General features: G+C 31.0%; 1 protein-coding gene across 6 annotated transcripts in view; it reads left to right on the top strand.

Moving 5' to 3' along the window:
- Asx (transcriptional regulator additional sex combs) overlaps positions 1 to 18,725 on the top strand; it is a 118,154-nt gene that overhangs the window by 32,524 nt on the left and 66,905 nt on the right. For all 6 annotated transcript variants that reach the window (XM_035377918.2, XM_085824146.1, XM_035377913.2 and 3 more), the window contains 4 exons: positions 7,556 to 7,688; positions 8,235 to 8,485; positions 8,580 to 8,736; positions 18,199 to 18,320. In XM_035377918.2, coding sequence (XP_035233809.2) covers positions 7,556 to 7,688; positions 8,235 to 8,485; positions 8,580 to 8,736; positions 18,199 to 18,320 — 663 coding nt within the window. The remainder of the gene's footprint in view (positions 1 to 7,555; positions 7,689 to 8,234; positions 8,486 to 8,579; positions 8,737 to 18,198; positions 18,321 to 18,725) is intronic.

The raw sequence follows: 18,725 nt of genomic DNA, 5'->3' as shown, positions 1-18,725 counted from the left end.
ATATTTACTGTTTTGAAACATAATTTTATTGCAGGATAATTCACATCAGATCATCTTTCTATAGATATGATATTTTTCAGTCGTAGTTAAATGCAGTAATTTCCTTCTACACGGGTTTTAAAGTACATCATCATAAACAAATAAGCAGCAGCATTGGATGAGGAGCATCTTGCCAGGAGGAAAGCGTAAGCGAAAAAAATGTCGTAGCAATTCAGAGGAAGTAGTGAGGGAGTCAAAAGTTTCAGTTTGAGTTAGAAAAAGTTTTGATTTACAGTTTGGCGATTGGTCAAGAGGTATCTGCATTAAAAATTAAGCATTACGTAGGATCTTATGATTAATTTAATGATGCAGTTTAGACTTAGCTCTATTTTTAAGATAGAGAGAATAAATAAAAAATAAAAGAGGTTATAGCTAATTAAAATTAGGAGTTTGCTTTCATATTTTTTATCTTACACATTCCCCCCACCCTTTCAAAAAGATGAAGGTGGAGCAATAGAGAAGCCTTTTTGAGAGAAAAAGCATTAGAGCAGCAAAATATGAGAGATACATTTTTGAAAATACAGAACATAAAATTAACTTTTGAACAATTAAAAAATTATAAATTGTAAAATTTTGAAATCGGTAATAATTTTAAGCACTATATTCATTTGAAACAATCGCACATTTTTAAAGTCTGATTAAGATTTGAGTCCAATCTGTAAAAAGTTTTTATTTTTGGAACATTCACATCACAATTTTTATACTTCAGGGAAGGATTTTCAAAAATTTTTACACACAATATCACAATTATAAAATTTTTATATTCCCAATTAATTATTACGAATAATCATAAATATTAAAATTTTACACCATACTAATTTTCGCATTTATAATATTTTATCATTTGTAATTGCATTATTGAAATTATGGTTTTTTACTTTTATTATTACATTTTACAATTTTCTTATTTTACACAAACTGGAAGACCCCAAAGCACCCAAAAAGATCCTATATGAAAAATTAAATAAAGTGGGAGACTTTAAAGTTTATATTATATGAGGAGAGTAAACTGAACAATTATGCAGAAGTAAAACAGGCCTCTGTTTCTGAACCAGTACTCCCTCAACATACTTTATATTTTACATACAATTATTGATAATTATAACATTCATTTTCCATAATTTGAAACAAATTTTAATACATTTTACTCTTAATTAAATTCTGCTATAAATTTTATTACGATTATTCAATTTCTTAAATGTTTAGTATTTCTATATTAACAGTATTTAATTAGTCTCCCGTTTAATAATTGTTTCACTTATATTTCATATACAAGTCATTCTCAAAATAATTAGAAAATTTTTTAAATACAAAATTTTAAACAATGATCTTATTTATAAAATAATTCCAAAATTCTTATCTTGTCAACAGAATAATTCCAAAATTTTTAACATTAATTCAAAATTTTTGACAAAACATATATTTTACTAATAACAATAAAATTTAATAATCTTTCCTGAATAAAATCTTAGAATACTTATACATTTTAATTTGATATTTTTGCAAAACAGTGCTATTCTTTTTTTTTTTTTTTTTTTTGGTAAAAATATATTTACGGGTGTCCCTTGGCAATAATTGGCTGTGCATGGACACCAAGTTAATGCAGTTCTTTGACTTGTTATTTTAGCTTTGTGTAACAGCGATTTTTGCCAGCAAAAATTGCCACTACTCAAATCCAAAATAACAAGTCAAAGAATTGCACAAACTCCATGTACACATCGACCTATTGTCAATTAAGAAAGCATCAGATAATTGCACAAACTAGGCATTGCATGACTTTGTTCATGTACACATCAATCTATATTCACTTAAAAATTCAAATGAGCAGAAATATATATATATATATATAATCTCAATAAACTATATTTTAAATCAAACAATGAAATAACATAAAAAAGGAAATTCATCTTAGCACCACTATACAAAGGAAATACCCACTTACCTTATTTAGAAATTTTCCTGTCTTCAGTCAGACAAAATTCTTTACAATTTCCAAAAACTTCTTAAAATTACAAAACTAGAATCTGTACACTGGCATCACCACATAAATTCACAAAGATAAGAGTAAAAAATATCCTCCGTAGTGTCGGTATCCTTCAACACTCAACCATATGCATTTCCTTTCTACAAACAGGACATTTAATGGCTACTAAGTAAATCTTCATTTACATAGCAGTCAATTAATTAATCCTCTTTTCCCCTTTCGTTCCAAATCGTACAGAAACTTCAGATTAATCTTATCAACATTCAGCCATTGAATACACATTGAATTGCGCAAACTTGGTATCCATGTACATACTCACTTTAAAAAAAAATCAGGAGAATTGCACAAACTTGGCATTGCGCACTGTCTTAACTTTGTCCATGTACACATATTTATATTCACTTAAAAAGTCTTAAGGAGCAGCCAACAAAAATATATAATCTCAAGAAACTATAATTAAATTATAATTTTAAATAAAGCAATCAAATAATATTAAAAAAAGGAAATTCGTCTTAGCACTACACAAAGGAAATATCTACTTGCCTTATTTAGAAATTTCTCGTTCTTCAGTCAAACAAAATTCCTTAACAGCATTCAAAAACTTCTTAAAATTATCTAACTAGAATCTGTGTACTGGCAACGCCACATAAATTCACAAAAATAAGAGTAAAAAATATTCTCCATAGTTGGCAGTACCCTCTGACGTTTGATCATGCGCATTTCCTTCGTACAAACAGGACACTTATAATGGCTTCTAAGTAAACCTTCATTTATACACCACTCAATCAATGCTCTTTTTCCCTTTCGTTCCAAATTGTACAGAAACTTCAAATTGATCTTATCAACATTCAGCCATTCTACCGTCTAAACCACAAAATAAGCAATGTACTTCCTAACCAACACACTGCAAGCTCTTACAAATCTTTTCTCATAATTCCAAATTTATTGCAATCATGCAACCGATTACGTCTTAATAGGGTTTCCATAACATTCAACTACTCAGGTTACCATAAATGAAACACAATTTGTTGATAAATGAAACAGCAAGTTGGCGATAAATGAAGCAACAACTTTGTGATAACACAAGGGGCATAACTAAATCTTCTGTAACCTTTTTTTTTTTTTTTTTTAATCCATAGAATTAAAAATCATTAATCTAAGAAAACATTATATTTCCAGATTTCAAAATATAACCAATTATTGAGTAAATTATTTATAATGATGCACTTGGAGAGACTGAGAAAACTTTTTTATCATGCAACATCAAAACTAATTTTTTTTTCAATATCGTCACTTGACGCAGTTTAGATTTATAGTGCTATTTTTAAGATAGAGTAAATAAAAAATAAAAGAGGTTATAGCCAATTAAAATTAGAAGGTTGCTTTCATATTTTTTTATCTTGCACATATGTATGTGTTCCTCCCCCTTGATGAAGTGACATTGAAGTTGATTGAATTCCTTTTCTGTTATGTTCATTTTTCTTTAAATTTCATTAAAAATTTTTAAAATGGGGTTTTGCTTGTTTGAAAGTTTTGGTTTTAATATTTTTTTAAATTCTTTTTTGCATTTATTGGATTATTTTAAATTCATTAATTATGAATTTCAATTTTTGGTCTTTGTGAAAAATTAATTCTAAATTTCTTACTTTATGTCTTGAGTAATAATTTTTCTGCACCTTAATGTGCGAAAATACTAGGCATATTTATATATATATATTTTTAATTCTTGTGTAATTATAATATATTTTGCAAAATAAACTAAAAAACAAATACTACATTTAAAATTCATTCCATATTCAGTTTGAAATAAACATATGCAGGAAAAAAAAATCCAGAAGCACTCTGGCAAATTACGGGGGAAAAAGGTGGAAAAACATGTCAAAACCAAAAAAGAAGAAATTTGCATGTTTTGTTGCATTGTCATCAGGGTGTTGGTGCAACAAAAGAAGTAAATAAATCGGGCTATTTCTAAACTAACAAACACAAATGGAAGTTTAAAACTTAATCTCAGAAAAACAATTAAAGTAATCTGTGGTTTTATCAGTTCAACCTCTATAGGCCGAAATAAACAGTGCAAAAATTTGCGAAATTGTACGATCAAAAACATTAACAAATGTAAAACTATTATTATTTTAAGCAAACTGAGTCCAGAAATCTCTCTCTCAAAATAATATTTTATATATTATGTCCGCACAAAATATTATTTTTATGTTTGTTTATATTTTTGGTGCTAAAGTTTTGCAATTTTTTATATTGTTTAGTTTGGTGTGTAGGGGTTGGACTGATAAAGACACAGATTATTTTTCTGAGATTATTTTAAGTTTTAAACTTTATTTCTTTGTTGGTTTAGAAACAGGCTGCTTTATTTGCTTCTTTTGTTGCACCAAACCCCTGATGATGGTAATGCACTGAAAGATGTAAACATCTTATTTGATTTTTGGTTTTGACTCCTTTCTTTTGCAGTTTGCTTCTAGTTTTTTTTTTTTTTTTTTTTTTTTTTTTTTAAGCCTATGTTTATTCCAAATTGAATATGGGATGAATTATATATACATTATTTATTTTAATTGATTTTGCATTACTTTTGTGGATGTGCTGAATCAGTGAATGTGTATACATTTATGCTATTTCATCTTTGGATGATGTTAATGGCCCTCATCACTGCAGCTTATAATTCTTAAATATCAGATTCATTTCTGTGCTAATGTGTCTTAAATATCGAGTCCAAATTTCTGAGCAGAAATAAGGTCTATGGCGACAGATGTGTCAAAGGATGTTGGATGACAGACTGATTTGCCAAAAATCCACATACTGCTATGATTTTGTGAGGCGAAGCATTGTCTTGCTGTTGAATACTAGCTGCCTGGCTTTGAGTATACATGCTGATTTTAATCATTCTTTTCCATGGAAACTTTTAAGACCCAGCTGCAGTTTTAACTGCAGAATCAAAATAACATGAACTTCTGTGATGAAGATGAGCGACTGGTCAGTTAATTGAACATAGTAAGAGAGCTGAATGAGAATTCTGGTTCTGAAATATTGCCTCTTCAAGTTTATTTATTTATTTATTTATTTTTTAGCTATGAAACAACCATTTAGTCTCCTAATTCCACTTCATGTAAAGTAATTCAGAAGTATTGCTAGAATCATTACTTGCATATTTCCCTATTGACCTTTGAATACAAAGTTTCTGCTAAAGTTGCGTCATTTTGTCAGAAGATCGAAGAAGCAGATCATTCTTCTTTATTTAGTTGGAGATAATCACAAATTGTTCTTTAATTGCTTAAATAATCAACAGATTTTAGTTGCATCTATAGCATATAAAAAAAATTCAAATCTGAAATCTTGAAAGGAAGCTCAAGCTGTGAGATTATTTAACAGCCGAATTTATGAAACTTAACTGCAGCAGTCAATTTGGCAGCCAAAATTCTTTAATGATATTTAAAAAACCAACAAAATAGTTGTCTCTTTTTGTGAAGTAGATGCAATGTAAATTACTTTAAATATGATTGTAAGTGCTGTTATGCAGTTGCACTGTGTTTTTTTACTATGCCATTTTGCCGAACTTCAGATTTTTTAATATTTTGAGATAGTACAATATATGTACATTCATGGACAAAAAAATTAGTGCACCAAGAAATAATTGCGGGATCGTAACGAAACTTGCAATGAGGTACATGTTGGGGAGATATGCAAATGATTAGAAATGCAGCGTGATTGTGCATTACGTATAGCCGGTAGAGGGCATTGAACGTCCTGCTCTGTGGAGTATAAAACAGGCAGCCAAAGTTTGTTTAAGTGTGCTGAATCATTTACAAAGGAAAAGCTGAGGTAGACATGCCATTATGCCGTGTTCGAAGACAATATGAGCAGTTGTCGCAGTTTGAGAGGGGGAGAATCGTCGGGATGATGGAAGCTGGGTGGTCATCTAGGCGAGTAGCTTGTCAATTAGGCCGCTCTGATTTTGTTGTGATGAGGTGTTGGGACCAGAGGACCCGAGAGATGTCATGTACACGAAGACCAGGCTCAGGACGCCCTCGACAGACCAGTCATTGAGAAGACCGCCACATCGTAAGAAATGCAAGCGTACAGCCAACTGCTTCATTGGCCGCCATCCAGGCACAGGTAGCACCTTCACTAGGAGCCCCTGTGTCTTCTCGAACCATACGAAGGCACCTGGCTGAATGACAGTTGGTATCGCGGCTCCCATTACATGTGCTGCCCTTGATGCCCACCCATTGATGCCTCCATTTGGAGTGGTGTCGAGCATGAAGAAACTGGACTTGCAGTGAAATGAAACCAGGTCATCTTTTTAGCGACGAATCCAAATTCAATCTTGGCAGTGATGATAATCGTGTTCGTGTGGGGAGAGCCCGTGGTGAACGTCTTAATCCTGCCTTTGCTGTACAGCGACACATCGCTCCCATAGCTGGTGTGATGGTATGGGGTGCCATTGCCTACAATACATGGTCACCTTTAGTATTGTTCCGTGGCACCGTGACAGCCCTGTGGTATGTTCATGAAATCCTGCAACCACATGTGTTGCCACTCATGCAACGGCTCCCAGGAGCCATTTTTCGACAAGACAATGCTCGGCCTCATATGGCAAGGGTGTCACAAGACTATCTCCACACTGTTTATACCCTTCCTTGTCCTGCCCGATCCCCAGATTTGTTGCCAATCGAGCATATCTGGGATCATTTGGGACGACGAGTTGGACATCCCACGAGTTTGAACAAACGAGAGGCAAGGTTACAGCAAATATGGAACGAAATGTCTCAAGACATCATACAGAACTTGTATGACTCAATGCCCGATCGTATCACATCATGCATTCGCGCTAGAGGGAGTCCAACGGAGTATTAACTCCTCCGTTCTTTTGCCTTTTTCTCTGAAATAAATTATCCTTTTTCTTTGAATTTCTTATCATTTACTTATATCAAAGTAGTCATTACGTATGTAAAATTTCGTTTCATTTTGACGACTCCTTCTTGGAGCGCTAATTTTTTTGTCCATGAGTGTATATGCCTACCAATATAATCAGTCCCATAATTTTGAAAATGCCTCACTTTTTGCTGTTGTGTAGAAGGCAAGTCCAAAATTTTAATATAATTTTTGTCCAAAATGTAAGAAAAACAGAAATAGCAGGTAATATATATTCTTTACAAAAAATAAACTGTGTTATTGAGGTCATTGCATTAGAACCAAAATGATGGTTTTATGAGTGTGCTTCGAAGTTGCACTTGCCCATTATTGACATTAAATCGCACTTTTGTAGACAGTTTTTGCTTGCTGAAAATGGTTGAAGGTAAATTATATTAAGTGCACTAGAATCTTTAAGCAGGGAGCTCAGTTCATAAGCAATGAACATTAATTTTTGGAAAACTGATTTAAATGAATTTATTTATTTTTTTAATTTTTGTTAAATGTTTCTTCAGATTTTCAACAAGCTGTACTCTTTAAAAATCTGTATTTTACTACTATTGTACATGTTTTAATACTGCTTTCGATCCAAACTGTAAATATTTTTTGTAGAGTAATATTCCTGAAGGTGGAGTTAAGATGGAAGTTGATGAAGACGACAGTGGTCAAGAATTTGATCCTGTGGATTCAGATCAAGATTCTGGAGCATCCATTTCTTCACCTTGTGGAAGGAAGAAAGATCGAGGTAATTATTTTAATTTCTTTCATTGTTGCTAATTTCTTTCATATTTATCAATTTGATGATTGCAATAATGCAAATGATTACAAATCATGCTTAGTTGAATGCTGCAATCATTTGGATTAATTTGCAGCATTCTTTAGCATTATTGTTAATCACTGTTTTGAAATGATTGCATATATCTTCAAGATTTTCCTCAGTAAACAAGTATACATGCTAGTTTTTTTGGATACTGACATTTGTGTTTGTTACCGAGAAAATGTATGCAATCTCTAGGTATTGCTGGCAGTTATAAGATAAATGTTGTAGCAGATCAGTTAAAAAATTGTAGCTCTTAATAGGAACAGCTGTGGCAATAAAAATTTAAGCTACTTTATGTCCTTCTTATTTTATTATTTGAAAATTATGCATTAGTAAAATAAATTATATAGCTTTAAACCTGTTTTGATAGTTAGTTTTAATATGTGGTAATATTATTGATAATTGTTATTTTTCAAATTTGAAATAATGAAAAATTTTTGAAAGATTTTTTTTTTATTATTATTTTTATAGTTCTGTATGTACGTTTACCACCTGGCTTCAAGAATTTCTCCTTGTCATTAAATAATAATTCACACATGAACCATCAGGAGGAAGCAGTTCTCCATAAAGCAGATCAGCTTACTGTTAAGCCTCTTACATATAAAAATGAATACTATACCCGTGTGAGAAGGATTAATGGTGAAAATGTTACAGAAGATGCAAAAAAAGAAAAATGTAATCAAGCATCAGCTGCTAATCTTCCTGTGTCATCACCTGCTAAGGTAAATCATGAAAAATTGTGTTCCCTCTTTTTGTTATCATTCTCTTCCACATCTGACAAGAACTTGCTGCTGAACATTACTATTTTCATATTAGGTATCTCAAAGTCATAGTCAGAGAGCAATTAAGCATGCTTTGCGACAACAACAAAAAAGGCGAAGAAGAAATACAGCCATTGCTGCAAGTGGCAGTGCTCCTCCTCCTATACCTCGGATCATCATGAAGTCATTGCCTCCAGCACCTGCTGGAGCAGGTATTTTTAAGAGAATTTATTTTGCTTATTTGTTTATTTATGAATTTTAATTTTCTAAATGAACTAAAATATAAAATTTTTATGTTCTTTTGAGTTAGTGGAATGATTTTTATTTCAGTTCACGATTCTGATAACAGAACACTGAAGTTAAAAAAAAGGGTTTATTCTTCGAAAACATTCATTAACTGTAACTGAATGGAAACCAGACTTTGAAATAAAACAAAAATGTACATGAGTACGATTCATAAAAACATGATATACTGTCTGACTCTCGTTACTTCAAAATGAAATGCAGAAAGAATGGAGTGCTTTTTATTTGCTTGCATGATAAGTTCAGAAATACTTTTCACTACTTGAATTATTTCATGGAATGGCAAAGTATCTCATGTAAAAGCAAAAGCAAATGAATCCTTATTTCACTCAAACATTTAAATATATGCTAATTTTTTCTATTAAGGGCACTTATTGTTTTTTGTATTTTTTTGACATCAGGTGTCTCCAGTTTGGTTTGTGTGTAGTACTTTGTTAGCAGTAATTGCTGTTACAACCATTGCTTACATAATCCTTTTTTTTTTCCCCTACCATTATCATGGGTTTTATGATTTGGGATTTGCCAAGAAATTAACAAGAAGTTTTCTTGTTTGTTTAAGAAAGAGGTGTTCTTCACTAAGAATTATTATGTTCAGGTAACTAAGCCATGAAATTGAAATGTGACTTGAAGCTAAAATTGCTGTGCAGCCTTCATTCATACTAGGTGAACAAAAAGAATGAGCACATGCAGGATTTGTTGGATCACACAATAACTTGCATTACAACTATGATTCATTTACTGATAGTGACAGGAGTTAACATCTGTTGAGTTTTCTGAACCAAAACTTGCTTCAAGTAAATCACAACATAATGATTACATGAGAGAGGTTTGTGCCTTCCTCAAATTGGTTTTTGTATTTGTTAGAGAATGCTTCCTTGTTGCTGTTCATGAGTGTTTCATTTTGTGTAGTATAGTGGTTCTCAACCTTTTTTGCATCATGTAGCCCTTTCACCGTTGCTAGAACATCATATCATCCCTCCTTTAGAAAGCTAAAAAATACATATTCATTTGTTTAAATTTATTTTTAATGTGTTTTATGAATTGAAATTCTAAATTAAATTATAAATTAAACAAGAAATAGTATATGTTTTGGTATTTATGAAGAGAACTTTATCATGCGAGCTAATTGATAAATACCCAAACTTAAAAATTAGTTTTTTATATTCATGAACTAAAAACCAAATATTCAAAAGGTGGATAAAAGGTAGGTCACATTTCCTTCCTGAAACTATGAAATTCCTCCCTCTCCTCCAGAGGGAAAATCCTGGTTGAGAACCCCTAATATAGTATTAAGCCAGAAACTAAGGAAAGAAATAAGTCAAAATGCACTGTAGTTTGGCTTTAATGGAACCGTGATTTTTGTTTTTGTTTTGTTAATCTACTGGATGAATTGAGATAAAAAAATTGTACAAATCCAAGAAGCGAATAGTTTTCTTTTTCTGTTTTGGTTTATCTGATTGTATATCTTTGCTTTTCATGAAATAGTTTCAATCAGTTTTGCACCTACTAGTCCAGTATAGTGTACATTTATTATTAACCCTGTGAGTGCCATAACGGCTTTATCTGATCAGGAGATTTATTGTTACTTGGTGTATATTAATTTATTGTTTGAGGTATTTAACATTCTTTAATAGTGTAAATGTCTTCTTGATGAAAATAGAGACTAAAATAAGTAATTATATACATTTAGCAAATAAATGGTGTTTAAATACAGATCTTCATGATTGATACAAAAACCTGTGCCGCTCAGAGGGTTAAATAAATCCCTTTCCAAATTCTTCATTTCCTTTTCCTAAAAAATGGAATGCTTCTGTTGTATTAACTGTTTGGAAAATACTGCAAAATGCTGAACTAAATTAACATAAATGTCAAATCATTTATTAAACTATTACTTAAATGTGTATAAAATTTTAGACATGTTTTGAAATATAAATTTCTGATACATGTGCATATTGACAGTATTAGTACACACAAAGAAACTTTTACTAGTATGCATTTTTTCACATTTGGCATGCAAAGTGTAAGGATAAACTGAAATAATATTCTGAAAAGGTTATTTCCATTATATAATAAAACCACTGCCTAATCTGGATAGTCACAACAACAGCATAATAAAAACAGACTTATATGCTAAAAATGTTTTCTAATTGTGAAAATGTAAGGGCAAATGAGAAATATGGCTGCATATTTGATTGTTACACTGACAATATTATATTGGTTTTAATGAAAGTTTCCCGACATCGCAAATATCGTATTTGCAAACATTCACATTGCCATGTTTAATCATATTTTGTCAAAATCTTTTTGGCATTTAAAAGAAAGAGACTTGTTTTAAAATGTTGTGAAATTTGTAAAAAATATCGTTATCATTAACTTCATGATGTCTGAAATGGAACTATACACACTACCAGATTCCAATCATCATTTGCTTCATGTTCTGTTGCAAAAAGTCAGCTACAGAATGTCACCAAATCATGTGTATAGCTTTAGGTGCTAAGGTTGTATCATATGACACTGTAAAATCTTTTTGTACTTTTGGGCATTGAGGCCTTAAGTGATCAGTTGAGCCACAAGGATAACACTTAAGTGGTTTATGTACATCAAAATGATGTTCACTCTGATTTTGGAAGGTTTTTCTTTTTTGCGGAGGCATATCTAGCTTTCCCTCCACACTGTTGATACTTTTGTGAATCTCTTGAATTTGAATGGTTTTTATTTCCCTTTTGTGACTCCGAACTATGAACAGGAGAGATCTTCTGGTGTTTACGTACACACATTTTATTGATATTGGTTGAAGATAACAACGCCAAATAAATTCTGACATTATCTTCGCCCACTGTCAATAAAATGCTGACCCACTTCAAAATTTACTTGATGCTTCATTTGGTCCGTTATCATGAGATCTTTTAAAAGTTCAAAATCTTTTACTTTCCAAACTATCCATTCTTCACAATAATTCCTTAATTCAAAAGCAAAATCCCTCTAAGTGGTTTGAGTATCTTTCTGGGATTTCGTAAATTTGATGCAAAATTTTTCTGGACTAAGCTTAAACCTTTTAAGCAGTTTTTCTTTTATGTAAGCGTAGCCATAAGCCTGCTGCTCTGGCTTTTGCATAATCAGCTGAACTATGTAAGTTGGCAAAATTGTCAATAAAACAGAAACCCAGTCTGTTTGGTGTAGATTCGCACGCTTTGCTTGGTGCTCAAAAATGACTAGATACAAACTAATATCGTTTTCTTCAGAATCAAATTTTGCAGTAATTTTTTGCAGATCATAACGGCGTTTCCTAAGCACATTTCTTCATTCTCACCAGTTAGAGGATTATTTCCATTAGTTAGTAATCCTAATCTTGTTAATTGAAAATCCCTTTCTTCTCTCCTAATTATATCTCGCCTCTCTTCCTCTTCTCTCGGAAGCCTCATTGAAGTGATATTTTCCAACTGGCCTTTCACAAGTTCCTCCTCGTAGGATTCATTTCTCATAATCAACTGTCTTAGATCCAATATCCTAAGCTCAGGTCCAACCTTTTCCCTTACTCTTCAGCCAAGGTTTTAACTTCCTTTTTTCTAACTTTTGCTAAGAATGCCATGATATAAGCCCAAATTATGATAACAATCTAACTAGCTCCCTCTCCCTTTCTCTCTCTCTATATATATAAAATTGTTTTAAGCAAATAGCAGTTTCAAATATGAGAATTAAAATTAAATCCTTATTTTTTTCACAACATACTCTATGTGTCTAAACACAAATACAAGACAATTTACACTATAATATGTACATTATGCATTCAAATATAATTTGTCTACTTGAGGACTTATGATACTACAAATAATATAAACCTTTGAAATGCTTTTCATTCAGTTATGTAAAACTCAAATGCTTATGATAATACAATATACTTTCATCAAAATTTCCAAGGATATTAAAGTATGCATTCATAGGTAAATTAAATTCAAAGACATATATATATATATATATACATGCTCAATAAACATTGATATAACAACAGTTAAAACATAATATGTCGAGGATTTCTAGCTTTTCCCTTTTACACTACAACAACAACAAAAAAAAAAAAAAAAAAAAAAAAAAAAAAAATTAGTTCTTACACAGCTAATGTTTTACATACTTAACTGAAAATTCTAACATTCAAAACATTCAAGACTTCTTAAAAATGATATGTCAAAATACCAGATAACCGTAGAACCTTCAGATTTATAGTAATTCTTCTCTTTTACACATTTAGTTATATAAGCTTTATTTCAGCACAACACATTAACATTTCGGATATTAAAAGATCTATTAACACAGATTCAAATTCTAAAATGTATGCTTTCTTATTGTAAGCATAAAACCAAAACAACACATTTCTTTAAGCTTTACAGAAAACAGTGTTGACTTAAAACAGTTATGTGAACTGGTGTAAATTAAATTACAAAATACTTAAATTAAGTTAGTTCACTGCCTCAGTATAAAAATCCAAGGTATTTACCCACCTGGATTTGTAGATTTGAAAGTACTGTTTGATGCTTGGAAAAGAAGATGCAATCACAGCGTAATTAATTTCTCACAACTTAAGATTTTTATGGATGCTGATGATCCAGACACTTATTTCACATTTATCTGTACACACTACAAACTTCTCAAGCCTTCACTTTTCGGACACTTATGATCTTCAGACATTGACTGTCCCACAAACTTCCCGCTGAACTGGATTTTTGGAACCTCACGGTCCACTACTAAAATGGATGAAATTTTTTTAAACATTTTTGGACATGAGACGGTTGACTGTCCAACAAACTTGAGCTAAATTTCAGACCTGGCGGTGTGTATTTTCTGCAGAAATAGTGATGATATTTGGACAATGACTATCCCACAAACTTGAGCTGAATTCAGGAGACTGACATTCTTTTTTTTATCCAGACTGATGTCTGTAAACTTATCTGTGGATTTTGGATCCCACCACTTAAAGATAGCTGTATTCAGGGGACTGATGTTCCTCTATATTCAATCTGATGTCCGTAAACTTTATCTGGGGATTTTCCATTCACACCTCTGCCACCAAAATTACCGAAGTGAACTTCCGAGATTGAAAGTAATCAGACCAGTGGACTTTTAAATATTTATTTTAAAATTTAAACAAAGGTTTCTGAATTAAATAACAGTAAATCAACAGTAAATCATCAGTACAGCTACAGAATGAACAGACAAAACTTCTGCTTGATGCAGATCACACAGTCTCTTGGTGCAACTTATCTTACAGCATCATCTTTTGGACAAAAGCCTCTTCCTTTCCTTTTATGTTTTCATCTTAAGGAAACTTTACAAGGAGGTTCCTTAATGAGTTTCCTTTTCAATACTTTCCGGTCATTCAGCGGACCCGTGAAGTTGTTCAAATAAGAACAGGAAGTCCTCTAATTTAAATCTTATGTTTCTTCAAACCTGAGGATTATTACAGTATTCTTTCCTTAGATTTTCATGTTATATTAAGTAGAAAAATACAACAATTTCACAAATAATTTCTCTAAAATTATCCATATATGTACAAAATTCATAACAGAATGTAGAACATCTTTGTATGTTAGATTAGTTGCTCAGCAGATATTAGTATTATTCATTTTCATTAAACAAAAATACATTTGAAGTTTTTGAAAATCCCTATAGAGATGCTATTAGGAAAGATTGTAGGGATACCTTTTTGAATAGCTTGATTACCAAAAATTTTTCTATTCCAAGAATGTCTTTTTTTTTTTTTTTTTTTTTCCCCAGTTCCTCATCCCCAGCACCTGTTAATAAGCATTCTTCAGGATCTAGTTTAATCCTTGAAGAATTAAGTGAAAAGTCATTGTGTACGCTAAAATGCCTTGTTGTTCATACTGAACTTTCAGTTACTAATAAAGAAAAATGCAGCAGTTCCCAGAGCTTAAAATGCAAATTAAAATTAACAGTTCTTTTTAAAAATGTTGAGAGTAAAAAAATAAATAACTCTGTGAAGTGATGTAATCAAATAAATTTTAAATTTAGTTAAATTAAAAAAATATTTTGATGCTCAACTAGCTTGAAAATATATATGTATGTATGCATATATCTTATTAATATTCTGAATTATATGAAATCTTGTGTCAGATATTTACTCCATGACAGTGCTCACAATTTTTTGAATGGATTGCTCGATCATTTCTAATGAATTAAAATCAAATAGGCTAGTTGAAAAAATATATTTAGGAAGGTAAAATTGTAAATTTTTTTTCTTTTTTGTAAAATTTCTAATTTTTTAAAAATATTTTGGTAAAACTGTGCTGTAGAAAACCTGAAATTAAAATGTATGAGTATACTTTTTAAATCTTATCTTTTAAATCTTTAACTTCCGAGAAATTAAGACTGAACTGATTTTAAAATAAAAAATAATAATAACAAATATTTTTCAGACACTCGAAACAGTTTAATGATTTGTATTTTATAACTCTGCTACAAAGCAAAAAAATTCAGAGCATGCTAGTGAAAAAGATTTAGTAGTTGCATGTAAAATTAGAAAATCGTTCTATGAAATCAGTATTGTTGAAAATTCTGAACTGTAATATCCATGCATTTATTAAACAGAATGTTGAGATAATGTGATGCAAAACTTATTATTGCCGTGAAGCTTAACCCGTTCAGTATGGGTGTGTCATATGTGCATGAGCAGCGAACATTACCTCACGGCTGGGTGTGTCATATTTGAATCGCTATTTAATTCACTCTACCGGATCCGATCGGCGTACCACATTTGACTTTTTAAATAGAACGCTTAATTAATATTTTTTGTTGCCGCTAGATGTACTTGTGTGCCTGTTATGGGGAAATATATTCAAAGTTAAGTATGTTTATCTTCATTTATATGCAGTGATTTTTATTTTTGGTATTTTGTTTCGGAAGGAAAGTGAGATTCGTGGGTGGGCATTGAGCAATGTAATGTCTCTTTAGCTGTGTGATTTGATATAAACAAATGCACATGCTCTCCCTGCATTGAGGTACTTTTTATTTTTATTTTTTTTTTTTTTTTGCGATATAGTGGGATAAACTTCTATCATTAGAGATTTTTTTTATTACTCTTATATTTTTCCTTTTCTACTTCCTCCTACGAAGTAAAAAAGAAGTATTGTAATCGCAAAAAGTTTCAGGCAGAATATTTCAAAGAAAATATCCAATCTGACCGCTATCAAATGCAATTTAACGATGTTTTTGCATGATATCTGTACGTAAGAACAGAATAAAAAACTCTTTTCCTCCAAAAAAATTATAAAACTGCTTTAAAATTAATTCTGAAGAGAATTTTTCGTGGCGTCTGTACTAATGTATGTACGTACGTACATATATCATGTAACTCAAAAACGAGTAGCCTCAAAAAGTTGGAATTTTGTATGTAGGACTGCTATAACATGTGGATGTGCACCTCGTATTTTGGTTGCAATCGGGTGCACCAAACGTATATAAATATATTTATATATATATCCACTCTGTAACCTAGTTCAGTGATCTCAGTTTCTTTACTCTTATATGTTTGTAAATTGTGCATTTTTTGCTTTAAAAAAGATTGAATTATGTTGTGCTTATCTTCCGGTTAAGACTTTTATGCCTTTAATAAATCTGTATGCAATATTTGTAGAATTATCAGCAATTTTAAAGTTGTTTAAGTGCCGCTAAGCCTAATAATATTTTTGATGTTGGCCTTTGCTTGTTTACATTTGAAACAGCAGAGTAGTGGATTTGTTGCCAATCTAGAGAAATGTAGCTTCGCAACAACAAAAATAACGCCTTCATTTATTAATGCGAATTAAATCATGCTTAATCTTTTCTGGAATTTTTTCGAGGAAATAAGTGTTTAAGATTTACTTCATAATTTTTAATACAGATATTTTGAGTTTTTATGTATTTTTGCCTTGTCGCGAAGTGAGAACTGAATTAATTGAATGCGAAATACTCAATCGTCTGTGAAAAACATTTTCTTTTTTGTTTTGTTTGCTTAATTTCTTTTATACATTTTCTAGCTTTATTATAGTATTTGAATAAAACATGTGGCAACGATTAGATAATTCTTTAAATGATATAAATTTTATGCTTTCTGAGTTATAATATAAACAAAATATAATACTGTTAAGTGAATCTAGCGTCAGAGTGTCGCTATGGTAAACAAATACTAGAGGGAATTTTAAAGAATGTATTTATTCTATTGTGGTTTATGCGCTGTCGGCGAAGTAGATTTAATTCAATCCAATAAGTTTAAATGAAATGCAAGAAAAAATGCGTATAATTTAATATTCCGTACAAGGAAGTCGTGGTGTACACATCAGATTTTTTATTAGAATAATTTCTTAGAATTTTCGTGCTTTGAGATGAATATTTTTAATTGCTAGCGAAACGTATCTTTTTTCAATGGCAAACGAAAGCAGTATCTAAACCTAGAATATACACAATCGCTAATTCGTTAGTGTTGAGTAATGTAATGGCTCTTATTGCATCATTTTATATAAAAAATGAGCATGTTCTCGATGCTCTGGAATATTTTCAAGTTAATTTATTAATTTTTCTAATTTTTTATTTTTTTATCGGTTATATTGGAGTAGATGTTCTATCATTAGAGACTTTTCTATTACTCTTTGTGTTTTCCGGCATTGAGACAAATATTTTGTATCGCTTATCGAAAGTTTTTTTTTTTTTTTTTTAATGGCAAAACAAAAGCACTAGCTGACCATAGAACATGTACAAATTCTAAATGAGTCAAATTTGCTGAGTAAAAAAGCAGCAGATGATATTAAAATTCTGTGACTATCGTTGAATTTTTATGAAAGACAGTTTTAACATTTTAAAATTTTAATTGTGTGTTGCGTTAAATAAAATCTGCTATTGTTTGGATATTTTTCCATATATATTTATTTGTGGGATAAGGTAAAAATTATATTATTCTAGAATGAGTATTTCATAAAGTTTTTAAGGAAAATATAATAATAAAGGCTTAAAATTAATTCTGACGACTACCTGAGTGTTCTTCTCAATGTACCCAAAATTAGAAAAAATTGGATGACAAATTTCATTTATACAATTTTTTCCCAAAGTTAGGCTTAGCAGCCTAAATTGCCCGTCCTCATAGGGCGACGCATCCGGTTAACACGCCATCCCAAGAGAATGCTTCAGTAACAGAGATGCTCGTTGCGAACGGGTTAAACTAATCTACTGAGAAAATTAAACAATCAAAGCAGGCATGATTATTTTGATTTAAGTTATAATTCTTTATTTGATATTTATGTTTGAATAGTATATGCATTTGTAATTAAATGAATAATTTCAAGATAATTATCTTATGCTATAAAATTTAGGAAATATTTTCCCTGCAGGTTGTGTTCCAGAAGAAAGGTGGCGATGTTCATTGGAAAAGACATCTCTCAGAGAAAGCACAAGGCATAAACCTCAAACCATGCGTGAATTATTGGCATCAATACCAGGTCTTAGCTTTAAGGTAAAAAAACTGAAAACAGTTTCAGTGACTTTTTTTATTAAAAAAAATTAATGTAATAATTTAATTACAGAAACTAGTCCTTTTCTAGGCTCCATTAAATTTATTATTTTATATGTAACTTTATACACACACTGGCCAATGAATTAAAAACCCAATATCAATATATTATTGGACCTTTTGCACAGATAACCACTCTGATTCGTTTGGGCATTGAGTCTACATGCTTCTGGAGTGCATTTATGTCCAGAGAATACCATGCATTGGCTATACATCTTCTTAGATCTTGTAAATTAGATGGAAGAGGAGAGTGCTGTCGGATGCGTCTTTCCACCATAATTGATACATTATCTATGGGATTAAGATATGGTGTATGCGATGTCCAGGAAAGATGTTGGAAGTCAGACT

The sequence above is a fragment of the Stegodyphus dumicola genome, chromosome 9, assembly GCF_044657685.1.
Source record: "Stegodyphus dumicola isolate Sdum_Otavi_A_Nest chromosome 9, ASM4465768v1".
NCBI lineage: Eukaryota > Metazoa > Arthropoda > Arachnida > Araneae > Eresidae > Stegodyphus > Stegodyphus dumicola.
Note: the sequence above shows the minus strand (reverse complement) of the source record. Positions and strands in the feature narration are given on the sequence as shown.